The 21,944-nt window shown below is 36.1% G+C and overlaps 1 protein-coding gene across 1 annotated transcript; it reads right to left on the reverse strand.

The window, feature by feature from the left end:
- Positions 1-210: 210 nt before the first annotated feature.
- Positions 211-21,687, reverse strand: LOC132152263 (immunoglobulin superfamily member 8-like). The gene is made up of 5 exons (XM_059561074.1): positions 21,431-21,687; positions 18,737-19,117; positions 16,904-17,356; positions 1,491-1,895; positions 211-569 (listed from the first exon to the last, which is right to left on the reverse strand). Exons 1-5 carry the CDS (start codon positions 21,468-21,470, stop codon positions 445-447), a joined length of 1,404 nt encoding a protein of 467 aa, XP_059417057.1. The 5' UTR covers positions 21,471-21,687; the 3' UTR covers positions 211-444.
- Between the last annotated feature and the right edge of the window lie 257 nt (positions 21,688-21,944).

Raw genomic sequence — 21,944 nt, forward strand, 5'->3', positions numbered from 1 at the left:
GATATTTTCTTTAGTATAATTAGTATAACAATTACTAAAATTGTAGTATTTGTTGTACTGATTATATATTATTATTATTATATCAATCACAATGTTCAGACAGAATGCATTACAGAATGAAAAAGAGGGGAGTAAAATTGGGTTGTAAATTTGCAAAATTTCCATAGAAAGTATTATGCCAAATATGCAAAAAATATATATATGAATATTCAACTTTGTCACAGTGCAATTCACAATGTCACAGTCTGAGGTAAATCTATGTGCATTTGTGTATATGCAAGTGTTAGCATCCACATATGGATTAATATAACGTGACGGTCCTGTACATTTTCAGTATCGTTCTGATTTCCTTCCCAATTGTGAGTGCACATTACGTCTGCCTAAATCTGTTTAAAACCCATTTTTCTGGTATGTAACTGAATGTTTTTCCATGAAAGTCTCTTCCTACTTCCATATGTGTGAGCGCTGTCTGTTCACGAAGCAGCAGGTCACAGCGGATATAATCAGGACGCCCACGAACAGAGCCGACGACACGCCGATGACGAGAGGTACGAGCAGCAGATCAGTGACTGGGGAGAAATACATCAAAACATATCTCAATAATAATAATAATAATAATAATAATGAGTGACACCAAACACTTATGAACACCAGCACACACTCGTTGCTAAAAAGGGAAGAGGAAATCACTAGAAAAAGTTGTTTTCAAACTTTGGTCTCCTAACTATTTTTTTTTATTTTTTATTTATTTATTAAAAAGCGATATATAATTTTTTTTGTGTGTGTGCTTTTTAAATTAAACATAAAAAAATATATATATATAATATGTATAAAAATAACATAAAAGAATATATATATATATATATATATATATATATATATATATATATATATAATTAAATATTTAATATATTTTTATATAAAAACAAAAAATAACATAAAATATAATATTAAAATATGTGTCAAAATATCTATACATATTCACATATACATATATATATATATATATATATATATATATATAATTATATATAAAATATAACATATCTTATAAACTTTTTAATATATTAAAATTTTTATATAAAAGAAATTGAGTGTGAGTGTAAATTTACAAACACACACACACACACACACACACACACACACACACATACATACATATATATATATATATATATATAAAACTAGTAAGTTGATCTAACAATTAGGTCAAAAAATAAAAATTAAATTTTTTCTTTTTTCTTATATATATATATATATATATATATATACAATTTAAAATATGCTGATAACATAATAAAAGCAAATATTGCCTTTACAATAGAAAATATTTTCTTACAAAGTATTTTTTAAATATAAAATAATATACAAAATATATGCATGGGACAGGGGTATTGCACTAAAGGGGTCCCCTGCACTAGAAAACTAAATCAGATGGGTTCTTCCTGTACAGAAGCGTCATTCATCTTCCTCTCGTCTGATGATCTCACCTCGTGCGTACAGGTACAGGTGAACGCTCACAGACTGGGCTTCAGCGCCGGTGCTGTACCATCCTCCGCGTGGATCCTGCGCCCAAACCTGCGCTCCACACTGATAGTGTCCCTGATCCTCCTCAGCGGCCGAGAAGATCCTCATCCTGAAGCAGCCGGCGGACACGCGGTCCACGCTCAGCTCGCTGCTGCCGTTGCTGTAGATGTGCGTCAGACCGTCGTAGCTCAGAGTCGCCAGGAGCAGGCCTCCGCGGTCCTCAGAGAGAGCCGGCATCTGAAGCCACTGCATCTCGACGCGTGCCGCTCCGCTGGGGTCCACAGAGACATTACAGAGCAGCGTGACGGTGCTGCCACGCTTCAGGAGCGGACGCCGCTGTATATCAATGCTAGCAGACACACGCACCTCTGAAAGAGCACACAACACACTCATGATAATAAACTCTCAACACGGCATCTGGGCCACACTTCACCTGCCAGAACATAATGGATAAATAAAGACTATTTTTACATTTTAAATATTTTTTTACGTTTTCTAAAAAATAAGTCTCTTCTGCTCACAACAGCTGCATTTATTCGATCAAAAATAGAGTAAAAATAGTGAAATATTATTTTCATTAAAAAAATTTTTTTTTCTATTTGAATATATAGTAAAGTGTAATTTATTTCTGTGATGCTCCGCTGTATTTTCAGTATCATTCCTCCAGTCTTCAGTGTCACATGATCTTCAGAAATCATTCTGATATGATGATTTACTGCTCAAGAAGCATTTCTGATTATTATCAATGTTGGAAACATTAATATTTTTGTGGAAACTGATAGATTTAATTTTTCAGGATTCACAGAGGAATATACATTTTAAAAGAACAGCATTTATTTGAAATAATGCAATCTTTTGTATCATTATAAATGTCACTTTTGATCAATAAAATGCGTCCCTGTTGAATAAAAGTATTAATTCATTAAAAAAATAAAAAATAAATACTTAGTTCTGTAGATCAAAATATATGCTTGCTCTCAAATGGATGAAGTAAAATGCAATATACGTCTAGTTAAAAATAATAAAAATATAAGGAATGTTTTCCCACACTGTTCTTCAGTAAATTAACACAAGGAATAATATTTAATAATTTTATAGGAATGAATATGACAAAAAAATATTTTTACATTTTAAATCAATTTACTACAACTTTATTTGATTCTGATATCCATATCCATAATGTTGCTTAATGATTAAATATTCAATATATTGGCCAGCAATAATTCTATGATTAAAGGTGCGTTCACACCAGAAGTGAGTGAATTGTTAAGCACGAGTGATTTAGATGTTAAGTCAATTCAAAGATGCGAATAGACATCCTGCGGCACAAATTCAGCATTTCAGTTGTTTTGACATGCATAATGCGAAAAAGTTGAAAAAACTGAACTTTGGCGAAAATTCCCGCCACGTTAACCAATCAGGAGCTCGCAATGTAGCAAGCTGAGGCCAAATCCAAAACAACAATGAAGGAATTATATTTTATGTTTAACCACAAAAGAGACATCAGAGCCAGCAGCAAATGTCAGAAGGACTAGCCGAGTCGAGACCGCTCTCGTCGGTAACATGATCACTGAGCTCCCGCTGATCGCGTGAAACTGATCGTCTCCACATCAGCAAAACACATTTTTAAATAGATGCTGTGTTTTAATAAACAGCATATGAAGTGAATTCACGTCTGTTGTGAAGTACATTTCACGGGCGAATGAAGTGAATTTAACTCACGAATGAAGCTGATTTCACGCACAAATGAAGAGAATTTCACGCACAAATGAAGAGAATTTCACACACAATGAAGCGAATTTCACACACAAATGAAGTGAATTTCACACACAAATGAAGAGAATTTCACACACAAATGAAGAGAATTTCACACACAATGAAGCAAATTTCACACACAAATGAAGTGAATTTCACACACAAATGAAGTGAATTTCACACACAAATGAAGTGAATTTCACACACAAATGAAGAGAATTTCACACACAAATGAAGTGAATTTCACACACAAATGAAGTGAATTTCACGCACAAATGAAGAGAATTTCACACACAAATGAAGTGAATTTCACACACAAATGAAGTGAATTTCACGCACAAATGAAGAGAATTTCACACACAAATGAAGTGAATTTCACACACAAATGAAGTGAATTTCACACACAAATGAAGTGAATTTCACGCACAAATGAAGAGAATTTCACACACAAATGAAGAGAATTTCACACACAATGAAGCGAATTTCACACACAAATGAAGTGAATTTCACACACAACTGAAGCGAATTTCACACACAAATGAAGCGAATTTCACACACAAATGAAGTGAATTTCACACACAAATGAAGCGAATTTCACACACAAATGAAGCGAATTTCACACACAAATGAAGCGAATTTCACACACAAATGAAGCGAATTTCGCGCACAAATGAAGTGAATTTCACACACAAATTAAGAGAATTTCACACACAAATGAAGCGAATTTCACGCACAAATGAAGCGAATTTCGCGCACAAATGAAGCGAATTTCGCGCACAAATGAAGCCAATTTCACACACAAATGAAGAGAATTTCACACACAAATGAAGCGAATTTCACGCACAAATGAAGAGAATTTCACACACAAATGAAGAGAATTTCACACACAAATGAAGTGAATTTCACATGCGAATGAAGCAAATTTCAAATGCGAATGAAGTGAATTTCACACGTGAATGAAGCGAATTTCACACGCCGAATGAAGTGAATTTTCACACACAAATGAAGCGAATTTCACACACAAATGAAGCGAATTTCACACACAAATGAAGCGAATTTCACACACAAATGAAGCGAATTTCACGCACAAATGAAGCGAATTTCGCGCACAAATGAAGCGAATTTCACACACAAATGAAGCGAATTTCACACACAAATAAAGCGAATTTCACGCACAAATGAAGAGAATTTCACACACAAATGAAGAGAATTTCACACACAAATGAAGCGAATTTCACACACAAATGAAGAGAATGTCGCGCACAAATGAAGCGAATTTCACACACAAATGAAGAGAATTTCACACACAAATGAAGCGAATTTCACGCACAAATGAAGAGAATTTCACACACAAATGAAGAGAATTTCACACACAAATGAAGTGAATTTCACGTGCGAATGAAGCAAATTCGCTTCATTTGTGTGTGAAATTCGCTTCATTTGTGTGTGAAATTCGCTTCATTTGTGTGTGAAATTCGCTTCATTTGTGTGTGAAATTCACTTCATTTGTGTGTGAAATTCACTTCATTTGTGTGTGAAATTCACTTCATTTGTGTGTGAAATTCGCTTCATTTGTGTGTGAAATTCGCTTCATTTGTGTGTGAAATTCGCTTCATTAGTGTGTGAAATTCGCTTCATTTGTGTGTGAAATTCGCTTCATTTGTGTGTGAAATTCGCTTCATTTGTGTGTGAAATTCACTTCATTTGTGTGTGAAATTCACTTCATTTGTGTGTGAAATTCACTTCATTTGTGTGTGAAATTCGCTTCATTTGTGTGTGAAATTCGCTTCATTTGTGTGTGAAATTCGCTTCATTAGTGTGTGAAATTCGCTTCATTTGTGTGTGAAATTCGCTTCATTTGTGTGTGAAATTCGCTTCATTTGTGTGTGAAATTCGCTTCATTTGTGTGTGAAATTCACTTCATTTGTGTGTGAAATTCTCTTCATTTGTGTGTGAAATTCGCTTCATTTGTGTGTGAAATTCGCTTCAATCACGTGTGAAATTCACTTCATTCGTGCGTGAAAATTCACTTCATTCACGTGTGAAATTCACTTCATTCACGTGTGAAATTCACTTCATTCGCGTGTGAAATTCGCTTCATTCGTGCGTGAAAATTCATTTCATTCACGTGTGAAATTCACTTCATTTGTGTGTGAAATTCACTTCATTCACGTGTGAAATTCACTTCATTCGCGTGTGAAAATTCACTTCATTCACGTGTGAAATTCACTTCATTCACGTGTGAAATTCACTTCATTCACGTGTGAAATTCACTTCATTCATGTGTGAAATTCACTTAATTCGCGTGTGAAATTCGCTTCATTCGTGCGTGAAAATTCACTTCATTCACGTGTGAAATTCACTTCATTCGGCGTGTGAAATTCGCTTCATTCACGTGTGAAATTCACTTCATTCGCATTTAAAATTTGCTTCATTCGCACGGGAAATTCACTTCATTTGTGTGTGAAATTCTCTTCATTTGTGTGTGAAATTCTCTTCATTTGTGCGTGAAATTCGCTTCATTTGTGCGTGAAATTCGCTTCATTTGTGTGTGAAATTCACTTCATTTGTGTGTGAAATTCGCTTCATTTGTGTGTGAAATTCTCTTCATTTGTGTGTGAGCAAATTTCAAATGCGAATGAAGTGAATTTCTCACGTGAATGAAGCGAATTTCACACGCCGAATGAAGTGAATTTCACACACAAATGAAGCGAATTTCACACACAAATGAAGTGAATTTCACACACAAATGAAGAGAATTTCACACACAAATGAAGTGAATTTCACACACAAATGAAGTGAATTTCACACACAAATGAAGCGAATTTCACACACAAATGAAGTGAATTTCACACACAAATGAAGCGAATTTCACACACAAATGAAGCAAATTTCACACACAAATGAAGCGAATTTCACGCACAAATGAAGAGAATTTCACACACAAATGAAGAGAATTTCACACACAAATGAAGTGAATTTCACACACAAATGAAGTGAATTTCACACACAAATGAAGCGAATTTCACGCACAAATGAAGCGAATTTCACGCACAAATGAAGAGAATTTCACACACAAATGAAGAGAATTTCACACACAAATGAAGTGAATTTCCCGTGCGAATGAAGCAAATTTTAAATGCGAATGAAGTGAATTTCACACGTGAATGAAGCGAATTTCACACGCCGAATGAAGTGAATTTCACACGTGAATGAAGTGAATTTTCACGCACGAATGAAGCGAATTTCACACGCGAATTAAGTGAATTTCACACATGAATGAAGTGAATTTCACACGTGAATGAAGTGAATTTCACACGTGAATGAAGTGAATTTTCACACGCGAATGAAGTGAATTTCACACGTGAATGAAGTGAATTTCACACACAAATGAAGTGAATTTCACACGTGAATGAAATGAATTTTCACGCACGAATGAAGCGAATTTCACACGCGAATGAAGTGAATTTCACACGTGAATGAAGTGAATTTCACACGTGAATGAAGTGAATTTTCACGCACGAATAAAGTGAATTTCACACGTGATTGAAGCGAATTTCACACGCAAATAAAGCGAATTGCACTCGCGAATGAAGCGAATTTCACACACAAATGAAGCGAATTTCACGCACAAATGAAGCGAATTTCACACACAAATGAAGAGAATTTCACACACAAATGAAGTGAATTTCACACACAAATGAAGCGAATTTCACACACAAATGAAGCGAATTTCACACACAAATGAAGCGAATTTCACGCACAAATGAAGAGAATTTCACGCACAAATGAAGAGAATTTCACACACAAATGAAGCGAATTTCACACACAAATGAAGCGAATTTCACGCACAAATGAAGCGCATTTCACGCACAAATGAAGAGAATTTCACACACAAATGAAGAGAATTTCACACACAAATGAAGTGAATTTCCCGTGCGAATGAAGCAAATTTTAAATGCGAATGAAGTGAATTTTCACGCACGAATGAAGCGAATTTCACACGTGAATGAAGTGAATTTCACACGTGCATGAAGTGAATTTTCACGCACGAATGAAGCGAATTTCACACGCGAATGAAGTGAATTTCACACGAAAATGAAGTGAATTTCACACGTGAATGAAGTGAATTTTCACGCACGAATGAAGCGAATTTCACACGCGAATGAAGCGAATTTCACACACTAATGAAGCGAATTTCACACACAAATGAAGCGAATTTCACACACAAATGAAGCGAATTTCACACACAAATGATGTGAATTTCACACACAAATGAAGTGAATTTCACACACAAATGAAGCGAATTTCACACACAAATGAAGCGAATTTCACACACAAATGAAGCGAATTTCACACACAAATGAAGCGAATTTCACACACAAATGAAGCGAATTTCACACACAAATGAAGCGAATTTCACACACAAATGAAGTGAATTTCACACACAAATGAAGCGAATTTCACACACAAATGAAGCGAATTTCACGCACAAATGAAGAGAATTTCACACACAAATGAAGAGAATTTCACACACAAATGAAGCGAATTTCACACACAAATGAAGTGAATTTCACACACAAATGAAGAGAATTTCACACACAAATGAAGTGAATTTCACGTGCGAATGAAGCAAATTTCAAATGCGAATGAAGTGAATTTCACACGTGAATGAAGCGAATTTCACACGCCGAATGAAGTGAATTTCACACACAAATGAAGTGAATTTCACACACAAATGAAGCGAATTTCACACACAAATGAAGTGAATTGCACACACAAATGAAGCGAATTTCACACACAAATGAAGCGAATTTCACACACAAATGAAGTGAATTGCACACACAAATGAAGCGAATTTCACACACAAATGAAGCGAATTTCACACACAAATGAAGTGAATTTCACACACAAATGAAGCAAATTTCACACACAAATGAAGCGAATTTCACGCACAAATGAAGAGAATTTCACACACAAATGAAGAGAATTTCACACACAAATGAAGCGAATTTCACACACAAATGAAGTGAATTTCACACACAAATGAAGCGAATTTCACGCACAAATGAAGCGAATTTCACGCACAAATGAAGAGAATTTCACACACAAATGAAGCGAATTTCACGCACAAATGAAGCGAATTTCGCGCACAAATGAAGCGAATTTCACGCACAAATGAAGAGAATTTCACACACAAATGAAGAGAATTTCACACACAAATGAAGTGAATTTCCCGTGCGAATGAAGCAAATTTCAAATGCGAATGAAGTGAATTTCACACGTGAATGAAGCGAATTTCACGCACAAATGAAGAGAATTTCACACACAAATGAAGAGAATTTCACACACAAATGAAGTGAATTTCCCGTGCGAATGAAGCAAATTTTAAATGCGAATGAAGTGAATTTCACACGTGAATGAAGCAAATTTCACACGCCGAATGAAGTGAATTTCACACGTGAATGAAGTGAATTTTCACGCACGAATGAAGCGAATTTCGCGCACAAATGAAGCGAATTTCACGCACAAATGAAGAGAATTTCACACACAAATGAAGAGAATTTCACACACAAATGAAGTGAATTTCCCGTGCGAATGAAGCAAATTTTAAATGCGAATGAAGTGAATTTCACACGTGAATGAAGCGAATTTCACACGCCGAATGAAGTGAATTTCACACGTGAATGAAGTGAATTTCACACGTGAATGAAGTGAATTTCACACGTGAATGAAGTGAATTTCACACGTGAATGAAGTGAATTTCACACGTGAATGAAGTGAATTTTCACGCACGAATGAAGCGAATTTCACACGCGAATGAAGTGAATTTCACACGTGAATGAAGTGAATTTTCACGCACGAATGAAGCGAATTTCACACGCGAATGAAGTGAATTTCACACGTGAATGAAGCGAATTTCACACGCGAATGAAGTGAATTTCACACGCGAATGAAGTGAATTTCACACGCGAATGAAGTGAATTTCACACGCGAATGAAGTGAATTTCACACGCGAATGAAGTGAATTTCACACGTGAATGAAATTAATTTTCACGCACGAATGAAGCGAATTTCACACGCGAATGAAGTGAATTTCACACGTGAATGAAGTGAATTTCACACGTGAATGAAGTGAATTTTCACGCACGAATGAAGTGAATTTCACACGTGAATGAAGCGAATTTCACACGCAAATAAAGCGAATTGCACTCGCGAATGAAGCGAATTTCACACACAAATGAAGCGAATTTCACGCACAAATTAAGCGAATTTCACGCACAAATGAAGCGAATTTCGCGCACAAATGAAGAGAATTTCACACACAAATGAAGCGAATTTCACGCACAAATGAAGAGAATTTCACACACAAATGAAGTGAATTTCACGTGCGAATGAAGCAAATTTCAAATGCGAATGAAGTGAATTTCACACGTGAATGAAGCGAAATTCACACGCCGAATGAAGTGAATTTTCATGCCTGAATGAAGCGAATTTCACACGCGAATTAAGTGAATTTCACACGTGAATGAAGTGAATTTCACACGTGAATGAAGTGAATTTTCACGCACGAATGAAGCGAATTTCACACACAAATGAAGTGAATTTCACACACAAATGAAGAGAATTTCACACACAAATGAAGCGAATTTCACACACAAATGAAGCGAATTTCACACACAAATGAAGTGAATTTCACACACAAATGAAGCGAATTTCACGCACAAATGAAGCGAATTTCACACACAAATGAAGCGAATTTCACACACAAATGAAGCGAATTTCACGCACAAATGAAGAGAATTTCACACACAAATGAAGCGAATTTCACACACAAATGAAGCGAATTTCACACACAAATGAAGCGAATTTCACACACAAATGAAGAGAATTTCACACACAAATGAAGTGAATTTCACACACAAATGAAGTGAATTTCACACACAAATGAAGTGAATTTCACACACAAATGAAGCGAATTTCACACACAAATGAAGCGAATTTCACGCACAAATGAAGAGAATTTCACACACAAATGAAGAGAATTTCACACACAAATGAAGCGAATTTCACACACAAATGAAGCGAATTTCACACACAAATGAAGCGAATTTCACACACAAATGAAGAGAATTTCACACACAATGAAGCGAATTTCACACACAAATGAAGTGAATTTCACACACAAATGAAGAGAATTTCACACTCAAATGAAGCGAATTTCACACATAAATGAAGTGAATTTCACACACAAATGAAGCGAATTTCACACACAAATGAAGTGAATTTCACACACAAATGAAGCGAATTTCACACACAAATGAAGCGAATTTCACACACAAATGAAGCGAATTTCACACACAAATGAAGTGAATTTCACACACAAATGAAGCGAATTTCACACACAAATGAAGCGAATTTCACGCACAAATGAAGAGAATTTCACACACAAATGAAGAGAATTTCACACACAAATGAAGCGAATTTCACACACAAATGAAGTGAATTTCACACACAAATGAAGCGAATTTCGCGCACAAATGAAGCGAATTTCACACACAAATGAAGAGAATTTCACACACAAATGAAGAGAATTTCACACACAAATGAAGTGAATTTCCCGTGCGAATGAAGCAAATTTCAAATGCGAATGAAGTGAATTTCACACGTGAATGAAGCGAATTTCACGCACAAATGAAGAGAATTTCACACACAAATGAAGAGAATTTCACACACAAATGAAGTGAATTTCCCGTGCGAATGAAGCAAATTTTAAATGCGAATGAAGTGAATTTCACACGTGAATGAAGCAAATTTCACACGCCGAATGAAGTGAATTTCACACGTGAATGAAGTGAATTTTCACGCACGAATGAAGCGAATTTCACGCACAAATGAAGCGAATTTCACGCACAAATGAAGAGAATTTCACACACAAATGAAGAGAATTTCACACACAAATGAAGTGAATTTCCCGTGCGAATGAAGCAAATTTTAAATGCGAATGAAGTGAATTTCACACGTGAATGAAGCGAATTTCACATGCCGAATGAAGTGAATTTCACACGTGAATGAAGTGAATTTCACACGTGAATGAAGTGAATTTCACACGTGAATGAAGTGAATTTCACACGTGAATGAAGTGAATTTTCACGCACGAATGAAGCGAATTTCACACGCGAATGAAGTGAATTTCACACGTGAATGAAGTGAATTTTCACGCACGAATGAAGCGAATTTCACACGCGAATGAAGTGAATTTCACACGTGAATGAAGCGAATTTCACACGCGAATGAAGTGAATTTCACACGCGAATGAAGTGAATTTCACACGCGAATGAAGTGAATTTCACACGCGAATGAAGTGAATTTCACACGCGAATGAAGTGAATTTCACACGTGAATGAAATTAATTTTCACGCACGAATGAAGCGAATTTCACACGCGAATGAAGTGAATTTCACACGTGAATGAAGTGAATTTCACACGTGAATGAAGTGAATTTCACACGTGAATGAAGTGAATTTTCACGCACGAATGAAGTGAATTTCACACGTGAATGAAGCGAATTTCACACGCAAATAAAGCGAATTGCACTCGCGAATGAAGCGAATTTCACACACAAATGAAGCGAATTTCACGCACAAATTAAGCGAATTTCACGCACAAATGAAGCGAATTTCGCGCACAAATGAAGAGAATTTCACACACAAATGAAGCGAATTTCACGCACAAATGAAGAGAATTTCACACACAAATGAAGTGAATTTCACGTGCGAATGAAGCAAATTTCAAATGCGAATGAAGTGAATTTCACACGTGAATGAAGCGAAATTCACACGCCGAATGAAGTGAATTTTCATGCCTGAATGAAGCGAATTTCACACGCGAATTAAGTGAATTTCACACGTGAATGAAGTGAATTTCACACGTGAATGAAGTGAATTTTCACGCACGAATGAAGCGAATTTCACACACAAATGAAGTGAATTTCACACACAAATGAAGAGAATTTCACACACAAATGAAGCGAATTTCACACACAAATGAAGCGAATTTCACACACAAATGAAGTGAATTTCACACACAAATGAAGCGAATTTCACGCACAAATGAAGCGAATTTCACACACAAATGAAGCGAATTTCACACACAAATGAAGCGAATTTCACGCACAAATGAAGAGAATTTCACACACAAATGAAGCGAATTTCACACACAAATGAAGCGAATTTCACACACAAATGAAGCGAATTTCACACACAAATGAAGAGAATTTCACACACAATGAAGCGAATTTCACACACAAATGAAGTGAATTTCACACACAAATGAAGAGAATTTCACACACAAATGAAGTGAATTTCACACACAAATGAAGCGAATTTCACACACAAATGAAGTGAATTTCACACACAAATGAAGCGAATTTTACACACAAATGAAGTGAATTTCACACACAAATGAAGCGAATTTCACACACAAATGAAGTGAATTTCACACACAAATGCCGTGAATTTCACGCACAAATAAAGCGAATTTCGCGCACAAATGAAGCGAATTTCACGCACAAATGAAGAGAATTTCACACACAAATGAAGAGAATTTCACACACAAATGAAGTGAATTTCCCGTGCGAATGAAGCAAATTTTAAATGCGAATGAAGTGAATTTCACACGTGAATGAAGCAAATTTCACACGCCGAATGAAGTGAATTTCACACGTGAATGAAGTGAATTTTCACGCACGAATGAAGCGAATTTCGCGCACAAATGAAGCGAATTTCACGCACAAATGAAGAGAATTTCACACACAAATGAAGAGAATTTCACACACAAATGAAGTGAATTTCCCGTGCGAATGAAGCAAATTTTAAATGCGAATGAAGTGAATTTCACACGTGAATGAAGCGAATTTCACACGCCGAATGAAGTGAATTTCACACGTGAATGAAGTGAAGCGAATTTCACACGCGAATGAAGTGAATTTCACACGTGAATGAAGCGAATTTCACACGCGAATGAAGTGAATTTCACACGCGAATGAAGTGAATTTCACACGTGAATGAAGTGAATTTCACACGCGAATGAAGTGAATTTCACACGCGAATGAAGTGAATTTCACACGTGAATGAAGTGAATTTCACACGCGAATGAAGTGAATTTCACACGCGAATGAAGTGAATTTCACACGTGAATGAAATGAATTTTCACGCACGAATGAAGCGAATTTCACACGCGAATGAAGTGAATTTCACACGTGAATGAAGTGAATTTCACACGTGAATGAAGTGAATTTTCACGCACGAATGAAGTGAATTTCACACGTGAATGAAGCGAATTTCACACGCAAATAAAGCGAATTGCACTCGCGAATGAAGCGAATTTCACACACAAATGAAGCGAATTTCACGCACAAATGAAGCGAATTTCGCGCACAAATGAAGCGAATTTCGCGCACAAATGAAGAGAATTTCACACACAAATGAAGCGAATTTCACGCACAAATGAAGAGAATTTCACACACAAATGAAGTGAATTTCACGTGCGAATGAAGCAAATTTCAAATGCGAATGTGAATTTCACACGTGAATGAAGCGAAATTCACACGCCAAATGAAGTGAATTTTCATGCCTGAATGAAGCGAATTTCACACGCGAATTAAGTGAATTTCACACGCGAATTAAGTGAATTTTCACGCACGAATGAAGCGAATTTCACACACAAATGAAGTGAATTTCACACACAAATGAAGAGAATTTCACACACAAATGAAGTGAATTTCACACACAAATGAAGCGAATTTCACACACAAATGAAGCGAATTTCACGCACAAATGAAGAGAATTTCACACACAATGAAGCAAATTTCACACACAAATGAAGTGAATTTCACACACAAATGAAGAGAATTTCACACACAAGTGAAGCGAATTTCACACACAAATGAAGTGAATTTCACACACAAATGAAGCGAATTTCACACACAAATGAAGTGAATTTCACACACAAATGAAGCGAATTTCACACACAAATGAAGCGAATTTCACACACAAATGAAGCGAATTTCACACACAAATGAAGCGAATTTCACACACAAATGAAGCGAATTTCACGCACAAATGAAGAGAATTTCACACACAAATGAAGAGAATTTCACACACAAATGAAGAGAATTTCACACACAAATGAAGCGAATTTCACACACAAATGAAGTGAATTTCACACACAAATGAAGCGAATTTCACGCACAAATGAAGCGAATTTCGCGCACAAATGAAGCGAATTTCACGCACAAATGAAGAGAATTTCACACACAAATGAAGTGAATTTCACACACAAATGAAGTGAATTTCCCGTGCGAATGAAGCAAATTTCAAATGCGAATGAAGTGAATTTCACACGTGAATGAAGCGAATTTCACACGCCGAATGAAGTGAATTTCACATGTGAATGAAGTGAATTTTCACGCACGAATGAAACGAATTTCACACGCGAATTAAGTGAATTTCACACGTGAATGAAGTGAATTTCACACGTGAATGAAGTGAATTTCACACGTGAATGAAGTGAATTTTCACGCACGAATGAAGCGAATTTCACACGCGAATGAAGTGAATTTCACACGCGAATGAAGTGAATTTCACACGTGAATGAAGTGAATTTTCACGCACGAATGAAGCGAATTTCACACGCGAATGAAGGGAATTTCACACGTGAATGAAGCGAATTTCACACGCGAATGAAGTGAATTTCACACGTGAATGAAGTGAATTTCACACGTGAATGAAGTGAATTTCACACGCGAATGAAGTGAATTTCACAGGTGAATGAAGTGAATTTCACACGTGAATGAAGTGAATTTTCACGCACGAATGAAGCGAATTTCACATGTGAATGAAGTGAATTTCACACGCGAATTAAGTGAATTTCACACGTGAATGAAATGAATTTTCACGCACGAATGAAGCGAATTTCACACGCGAATGAAGTAAATTTCACACGTGAATGAAGTGAATTTCACACGCGAATGAAGTAAATTTCACACGTGAATGAAGTGAATTTCACACGTGAATGAAGTGAATTTCACACGCAAATAAAGCGAATTGCACTCGCGAATGAAGCGAATTTCACACGCGAATGAAACAAGTAAACTCAAAATGTTCAAGCATTCAACTACATGCAAATAGCGCAATTTAATTTTTTTTTTAAAGGACGGAGGCTGCGTGATCAGGGGAAAATCGAATTGCAATTTTTCTGATTATTATAATTAAATAATATAATTAAATATATAATTAAATATATAATTAAAATGTACTTATGTTTATATACATATTAGTGGTGGGCATAGATTATTTTTTTTAATCTAGATTAATCTCACTGTGATCTTGAAATTAATCTAGATTAAAATGGCTCATTCCAATTCTGCCGAAGGCATTCAGAATAAGTGTGTTACCCAAATAAAATTGACATACAGTAAGTCTTTGAGAAGGGGTTTATCAAGCTAGGTGCATTAGAAAAGGGGCTCATCTCCTGTTTCCAAAATGCATCACAAAGTGCTTGAAAAAGCTGTAAACTAATTCCACATTGCACAAGGTGCAAACTACCTTACGCCTGTTTCACACATACTCCGTCTGCAGTGCGTATGAAATATACAGTACAATCAAACCTACATTTATTCAGACACCTTCAACATTTCTCACATTATTACAGTTTTGCTATATATATCAAAAATTATATCTGGTGTCTGAATAATGTTTGGCTTGACTGTTAAAACTACAAAGAAATTCAGTCAAGAGCAGTGAGTGATTTTCTCTTTTTAATTTTCTTGGATTAACATTACAGCAGCCAGTCGCTAAATTAGGCGCGGTCCCTTTAAGAGACGATGAACGCATCCAATATTATACACATCCCATTTTTTTCCTCAACTGTTTACTTTCACTTAAGAAATAACTGACAGTTTTTTCGAGCATAATTTCCAAGGTGGATATTTTGACATATTTTGTATGTATTTTTCGGCACAAGAGCAAAAATGAGCAAATTCGGTGTGTTCAAGTGTTTTGAGACGCCTTTCTCTGCGTAAGCCCTGAACACCAGAACACCGCGGTACTGAATTGGGCTCTTTCACATCTTTTTGTTTGTTCAAACTGCGATTTGTATTTGTTCGCTCAGGTGCAGGAGGGACTTCGAGGAGAACTTCGCAGAAGAGAGCTCGGTTCAGTGTCGCTGTCCGCATTTTTATTATTAAAATATACAAATAAAAGATTTGAAAAAAATGAATTAACAAAAAATGTATATTTCACTGTAAAATATTTTTTACAATTTTAAAAACATTATTAACATTATTCAACATCTTAATTTCTTAAATACATTTTTTTTTAGAAATTACTTAAAATGAGATGCTGCAAATACAAACGATAATAAGCTTCATTCTGAAACACGCAGAGCATATATTTATTTAATTAAACTTCAGCCTTTGCGATTTGATAATCACACTAAACCACATCACGATTATTTTTTTGGAGACAAAAGCACTTTATGAATGAACCTCAGCCTGCATTTACTGCAGTATTTTAACATACACTTATAGATTGATGAAATAAGAGAGCTTGTTTCTAACCGAGCTGTTGAACGGTGAGATTCCCGAGCTCCATGGTCCTCTGTGCGATGCGTTCCCATTTGCCATCCGGATCTCTGATCCACTGCGCAGCCTCGCAGAAATACGACCCAGAATCCTCGGGGGCCAGGGCGCTCATCTTCAGCACGTACAGATCCCGGCCTCCGTCCCCTCGGCGCTTCTCCACAGCGATCTCTCCGTCTCCGTATCTCTTCCTGTAGGTGGCGCTGTGGCCCGGCGTCACACGCAGCTCGTGGTCGATGGAGATGATCTCACTGAGGGTGGGACCCTGAGACTCCGCCCCCTTGCTGCTGCGCATGCGGAACGTGATGGACACATGAGTGTGCTGATCTGATTGGACGGCTGCGGCGCACGTCAGCTGAAGCTCTGTGCCTTCGATCATGGTTTGGCCGCTCAGAATTCGAGCGTGTGTTATGAGCAGCGTGTCTGGAATCACTGCAGATATAAAGGAGAAAAATGCTTTTAATTCATATTTATATGAAAGAATCAGGGTCTATGAAGAAAAAACATTTTTTTCTAATTAAAAAAAAAATCTTTTTATGTCTAATTGGTGCAATTTAACAAGACTTAAACATAAAAGAGGAATTATAAAATCCAAAGTGGACCTCAAACATGCTCTTGTTTCTTTAAAACAGTCAAAAAAATTACATTTTGACCATTTTTATGACACGACAATATGTTATATCAAATATTAAACAGTAAAATCCCAAGAAAACTTCATCTGCGATTAAAAAAAAACATTATATTTTTAAAAATGTTTTACCTTCATTTTCTTTTCTTAAATACTGTATACAGAGAGAGAGAGAGAGAAAGATGCTGCTTTCATGTTGTTTAAAAACTTTCACACTATTTCATCTTTTTTACTTTTTATTATTTATTTATAACAAGTTTAAATCAATTTCATTCAAGGTGTAAAAAAAAGTGTTACCATTTTATACTGCGTTACAATTTCACATGAAAATTGTATGAATGTTTAAAAATTACATTTCATATATTATATACAGGGTTTCTGCAAGTTTTATGAAGGTAAAGTTAAGACTTTTTAATTATTAATAGTTTGGTTGTATTAGCAACACTTTGTTTGAAGTTTGAAAATGCAACTTACAATCAATCTCAATTACTTTCTAATCAATTTTACAAAAAGGCTTGTATAGCTCTGCTCCAAACTGTTAGAATATGGAAATATTACTGTACCATCTGATCACACAAAGAGCAAGCAGCGATGTTTCTTTATCAGAATATCCATCTTGTTTTTCTTAAAAGATACATTTACTCGAGAAGCAGTCTAAGCATAAACTCACTCCCCTTTTAAGCATTTAATGCTTAAAACAAAAACGGAGCAGAAATCTGTTTTTGTTTTAAACTCAAATGTATCTTAAGATGCATATACTGACAAAGACATTTTTAAGGTATTAAACCTTGAAAGTTTATTTTTATAGCTCATTTCATACACGGTGGTAGTTCAAAGTGCTTTACAGAATCATAAAAAACCATAGAAACCAGTTTTAAGACTTTTAAACTGTTAAGTTTAACTGAGTTAAGACTTTTAAGACCATTTAGAAAATAAACTGTGTATCTTCTAGATAGAATCTGTTGTATCCTAAATACAATCTTTAAAAAATATTTTAACATTTTCTGCATACTTGCACCAAATTACAGCTTGGTTGGAAATAACACACAATAAAAATAGTGATATTTACTATTATTTTCATATTTATCTCAATCTCTTATGATCTTTTTAATACTTTTTAAGAATCTAGCACATGCATTTGCATCATCATCACTGACCCATCTGTCATTTTTCTGATTTAGCACCTTTGACCACCACTGATGAGCTGTAGTTCCCTAGGAAGCGGGTGTCAGTGCTGGGCGTGTAACACTCGTAACGGCCCTGATCGTCTGGACGCAGCCTCTGGATGATAAGTCTTGCTTTGTCTCCTGAATCCCTCTCGACCCGAACCTCGCCGACCTGCACACGACTCTGGAATGGTGTGTAGGGAAAGCCTGTGTCCCGTGTTGACACCACTCCCATCTGCTGACCCCCAGCATCCTCCCGGTACAGGTACCACTCGAAATCCTGCGTCTGCGGGCCTTCGTATCCCGAAACGGAGCAGGGCAGGGACAGTGAGAAACCTGCGACCCGGTAAAGTGGCCCTGCGGGAAGAGTGACCTCACGGCACATGCAGCACTGCAACTCTAACACACAAACAGAAACAAATATTAATCAGTCTGGACGTGAACTAAAGGGATCAATACATGCAAAGTGGTTTTCCTAGTGAGGTCTAAAAATGTGCAAAATATTTCCACTTAAATAATCTAATTTAAATCAAATTTTGTCTACTCTACAACTACTGAGGCACACATGAAGCTTGTGTTGTTTTCAGCATATGTAGTCTCAATATATGAGGACTTAAATATGTGAACACACAAATTATTAAACTGTACATGTACGAGTGTTTCTTCCTCTTTGGCCACTTTTGTCCACTTGGATTTTTACAAAGTAAACTGCGTATCTTCTAGTTAGCATTTAATGAATACTAAATGCAAGCTTCAAAAAATACTTTCACATTTTATCTACACTTGCACCAAATTACAGCTTGATTGGAAATTGCACACAATAAAATTTTTATTTTTTTCTTCATATTTTATCCCAATCTCTTTAATGACATCTCTCATAGACTAGTTGTAGAAAATTAAATATTTTATAATTTCATATTTCATAAATATTCAATAATGCAATTTTGCTATTTGTATGATTGATATAAAAATGTATTTTCTATAATTTGTTTTAATCTGGACTGAAATAGGTTGTGATATGTGGTGTGTCGTGGTTTTATTTCTGGTAGGTAGCCTATTTATTTAAAGAACTTTAACTTTGATTGTTTTATTGGTGCTATACAAATAAAATAAATCATATTTATACAGTAGAGATCAATACATGAAAAGCAGCTTTCAATGAGATTGATAAATTAGCACACACTGTACAGACCCATGACACATTATTACCACATAAATGAGGGTCACTGCCAAATCTCGCCCCACACTCCCGTGACTTGGAGTAAGTATTGTTCATTGATGCCCACACTTAGTTTTTGTGTATTGTAATGCGTCTTCTGAATGAAAGGCTCTTGAATAATGAACAGTAATCTCATTCTGCCAGTCTACACCCATGTTTTACGACCTGTGAGGTCACAGCTGAACTCATCGCTTTAATAGGGCGAGTCATTTTGCACAACTTGTCTGAGGGTTATTTACATCCTCATTCTGCTAAAGTCACCAGAAATAAACCAGACATCCTTAACCATAGAAAGCTAAAACTTCTAAGGCCTTTAAATTCTTCTCGTGTCAAAACTATGGTCATTTCTGTAAGGAAGTGGAAATCCTGCACAGCTTATGCGTGCATTATGATGTGAAGATGAACGCACATTAAAGCCAAGGGCATGGGTTCGATTCCCAGGAAAAGCCTTAAATGCAATAAAAGTTGCATTGGATAAAAGCATCTCCCAAATGCAGAATATTAAACACTGTATAAAGCTCCTGTGACAATGCCATTCCACTTCCTTAAAATGCGTTCCAGAAGAGTATGGTGCCAGAAACACCAAGGTTGTGGGTTCGATTCCCAGAAAAAGCCTTAAATGCAATAAAAGATGCTTTGGATAAAAGCATCTCCCAAATACAGAATATTAAACACTGTATAAAGCTCTTGTGACAATGCCATTTTACATCCTTAAAATTCATTCCAGTAGAGTATGGCGCCAGCAACACCAAGGTAATGGGTTTTATTCCCAGGGAAAGCCTTAAATGTAATAAAAGTTGCTTTGGATAAAAGCATCTCCCAAATGCATAATATCAAACACTGTATAAAGCTCCTGTGACAATCCCATTTTACTTCCTTGAAATGTGTTCTAGTAGAGTATGGCGCCAGCAACGCCAAGGTTATGGGTTCGATTCCCAGGAAAAGCCTTAAATGCAATAAAAGTTGTTTTGGATAAAAGCATCTACCAAATGCATAATATCAAACACTGTATAAAGCTCCTGTGACAATGCCATTTTACTTTTACTAGTTTTGGGAAAGCCAAAACTAGTAAAATGTAAATGTATACCTTAAATGCATTATAAGCTGCTTTGGATAAAACATCTTCCAAATACATAATATATGTAAATACTATGGTGCCAGCAACACCATGGTTGTGGGTTCGATTCCCATGGTATGAATGAACTGATTCAAATATAGCTTTGGATTAAAGCCAATGCCAAATATACAAATGCAAAAAGCATGGTACTCTCATGAAAACATATATAGGAAATATAGCTTTGAATGATTAGCATATTCCTATAACATGGTATTTACATGCTACTACTACCATAGACAACTATCATATCATTAATAAGTATTATTATGGTAATGCGTTATAAATGACATTATTGTACCCTTTCCAAAAACATAGTACAATATTACGTGGATTATATGGAGCAGATGGACATTGAACATGATCAGGTTAGACTCACCCCACAGTAAAGCGGTGAACGTGATCCACCGCGGTGCCATTCCGCGCTGATCCCCGTAGTTTACCCCGTTTTACTATAGTAAAAACACATGCTAGCGCGCTGTCCTCGGTCTGGTGCTGAAATCAAATATTCATTTAGTCACGACGGACTAGACAAAGAAACACAAACGAACTTCTGATTTCAGTGCGCGTTTTAAAACAGCAGAACTGCAATTGCGCCAACGGTTCGGTCTTCCTTTCGCTATCGCTCTTATTGACCCCCCCAAAGACGTAAATCAGGCGGACGACTGAGAGTAGTGCGTGACGTCACGAGCAAACATACGGACCGAGCACTGTCCAATGACGTGACGCAGCGCGGAAGAACACAGCCAATGGGAGACCAGTGCGATGATCCACTTGAATCAATGCGCGGATAAATGGGAAAATAATGGATTTCAGTCAAACACAAAATATGTAATTCGGATATTATATACAGTTCATTCCATCTCCCTCTTCCCCTTGTTCCCTTATTTCTT

Source organism: Carassius carassius, chromosome 10 (assembly GCF_963082965.1).
Source record: "Carassius carassius chromosome 10, fCarCar2.1, whole genome shotgun sequence".
Taxonomy (NCBI): Eukaryota; Metazoa; Chordata; class Actinopteri; order Cypriniformes; family Cyprinidae; genus Carassius; species Carassius carassius.

What these genes read in the sequence shown, in the direction of transcription:
- LOC132152263 (XM_059561074.1), bottom strand. Translation starts at nt 21,470, where the DNA reads ATGGCACCGCGGTGGATCACGTTCACCGCTTTACTGTGGG. An exon ending in TCTCACCGTTCAACAGCTCG is followed by an intron (nt 1,896 to 16,903) that starts GTTAGAAACAAG and finishes GTGCTCTTTCAG; the next exon opens with AGGTGCGTGTGTCTGCTAGC. An exon ending in CCTGTACCTGTACGCACGAG is followed by an intron (nt 570 to 1,490) that starts GTGAGATCATCA and finishes ATTTCTCCCCAG; the next exon opens with TCACTGATCTGCTGCTCGTA.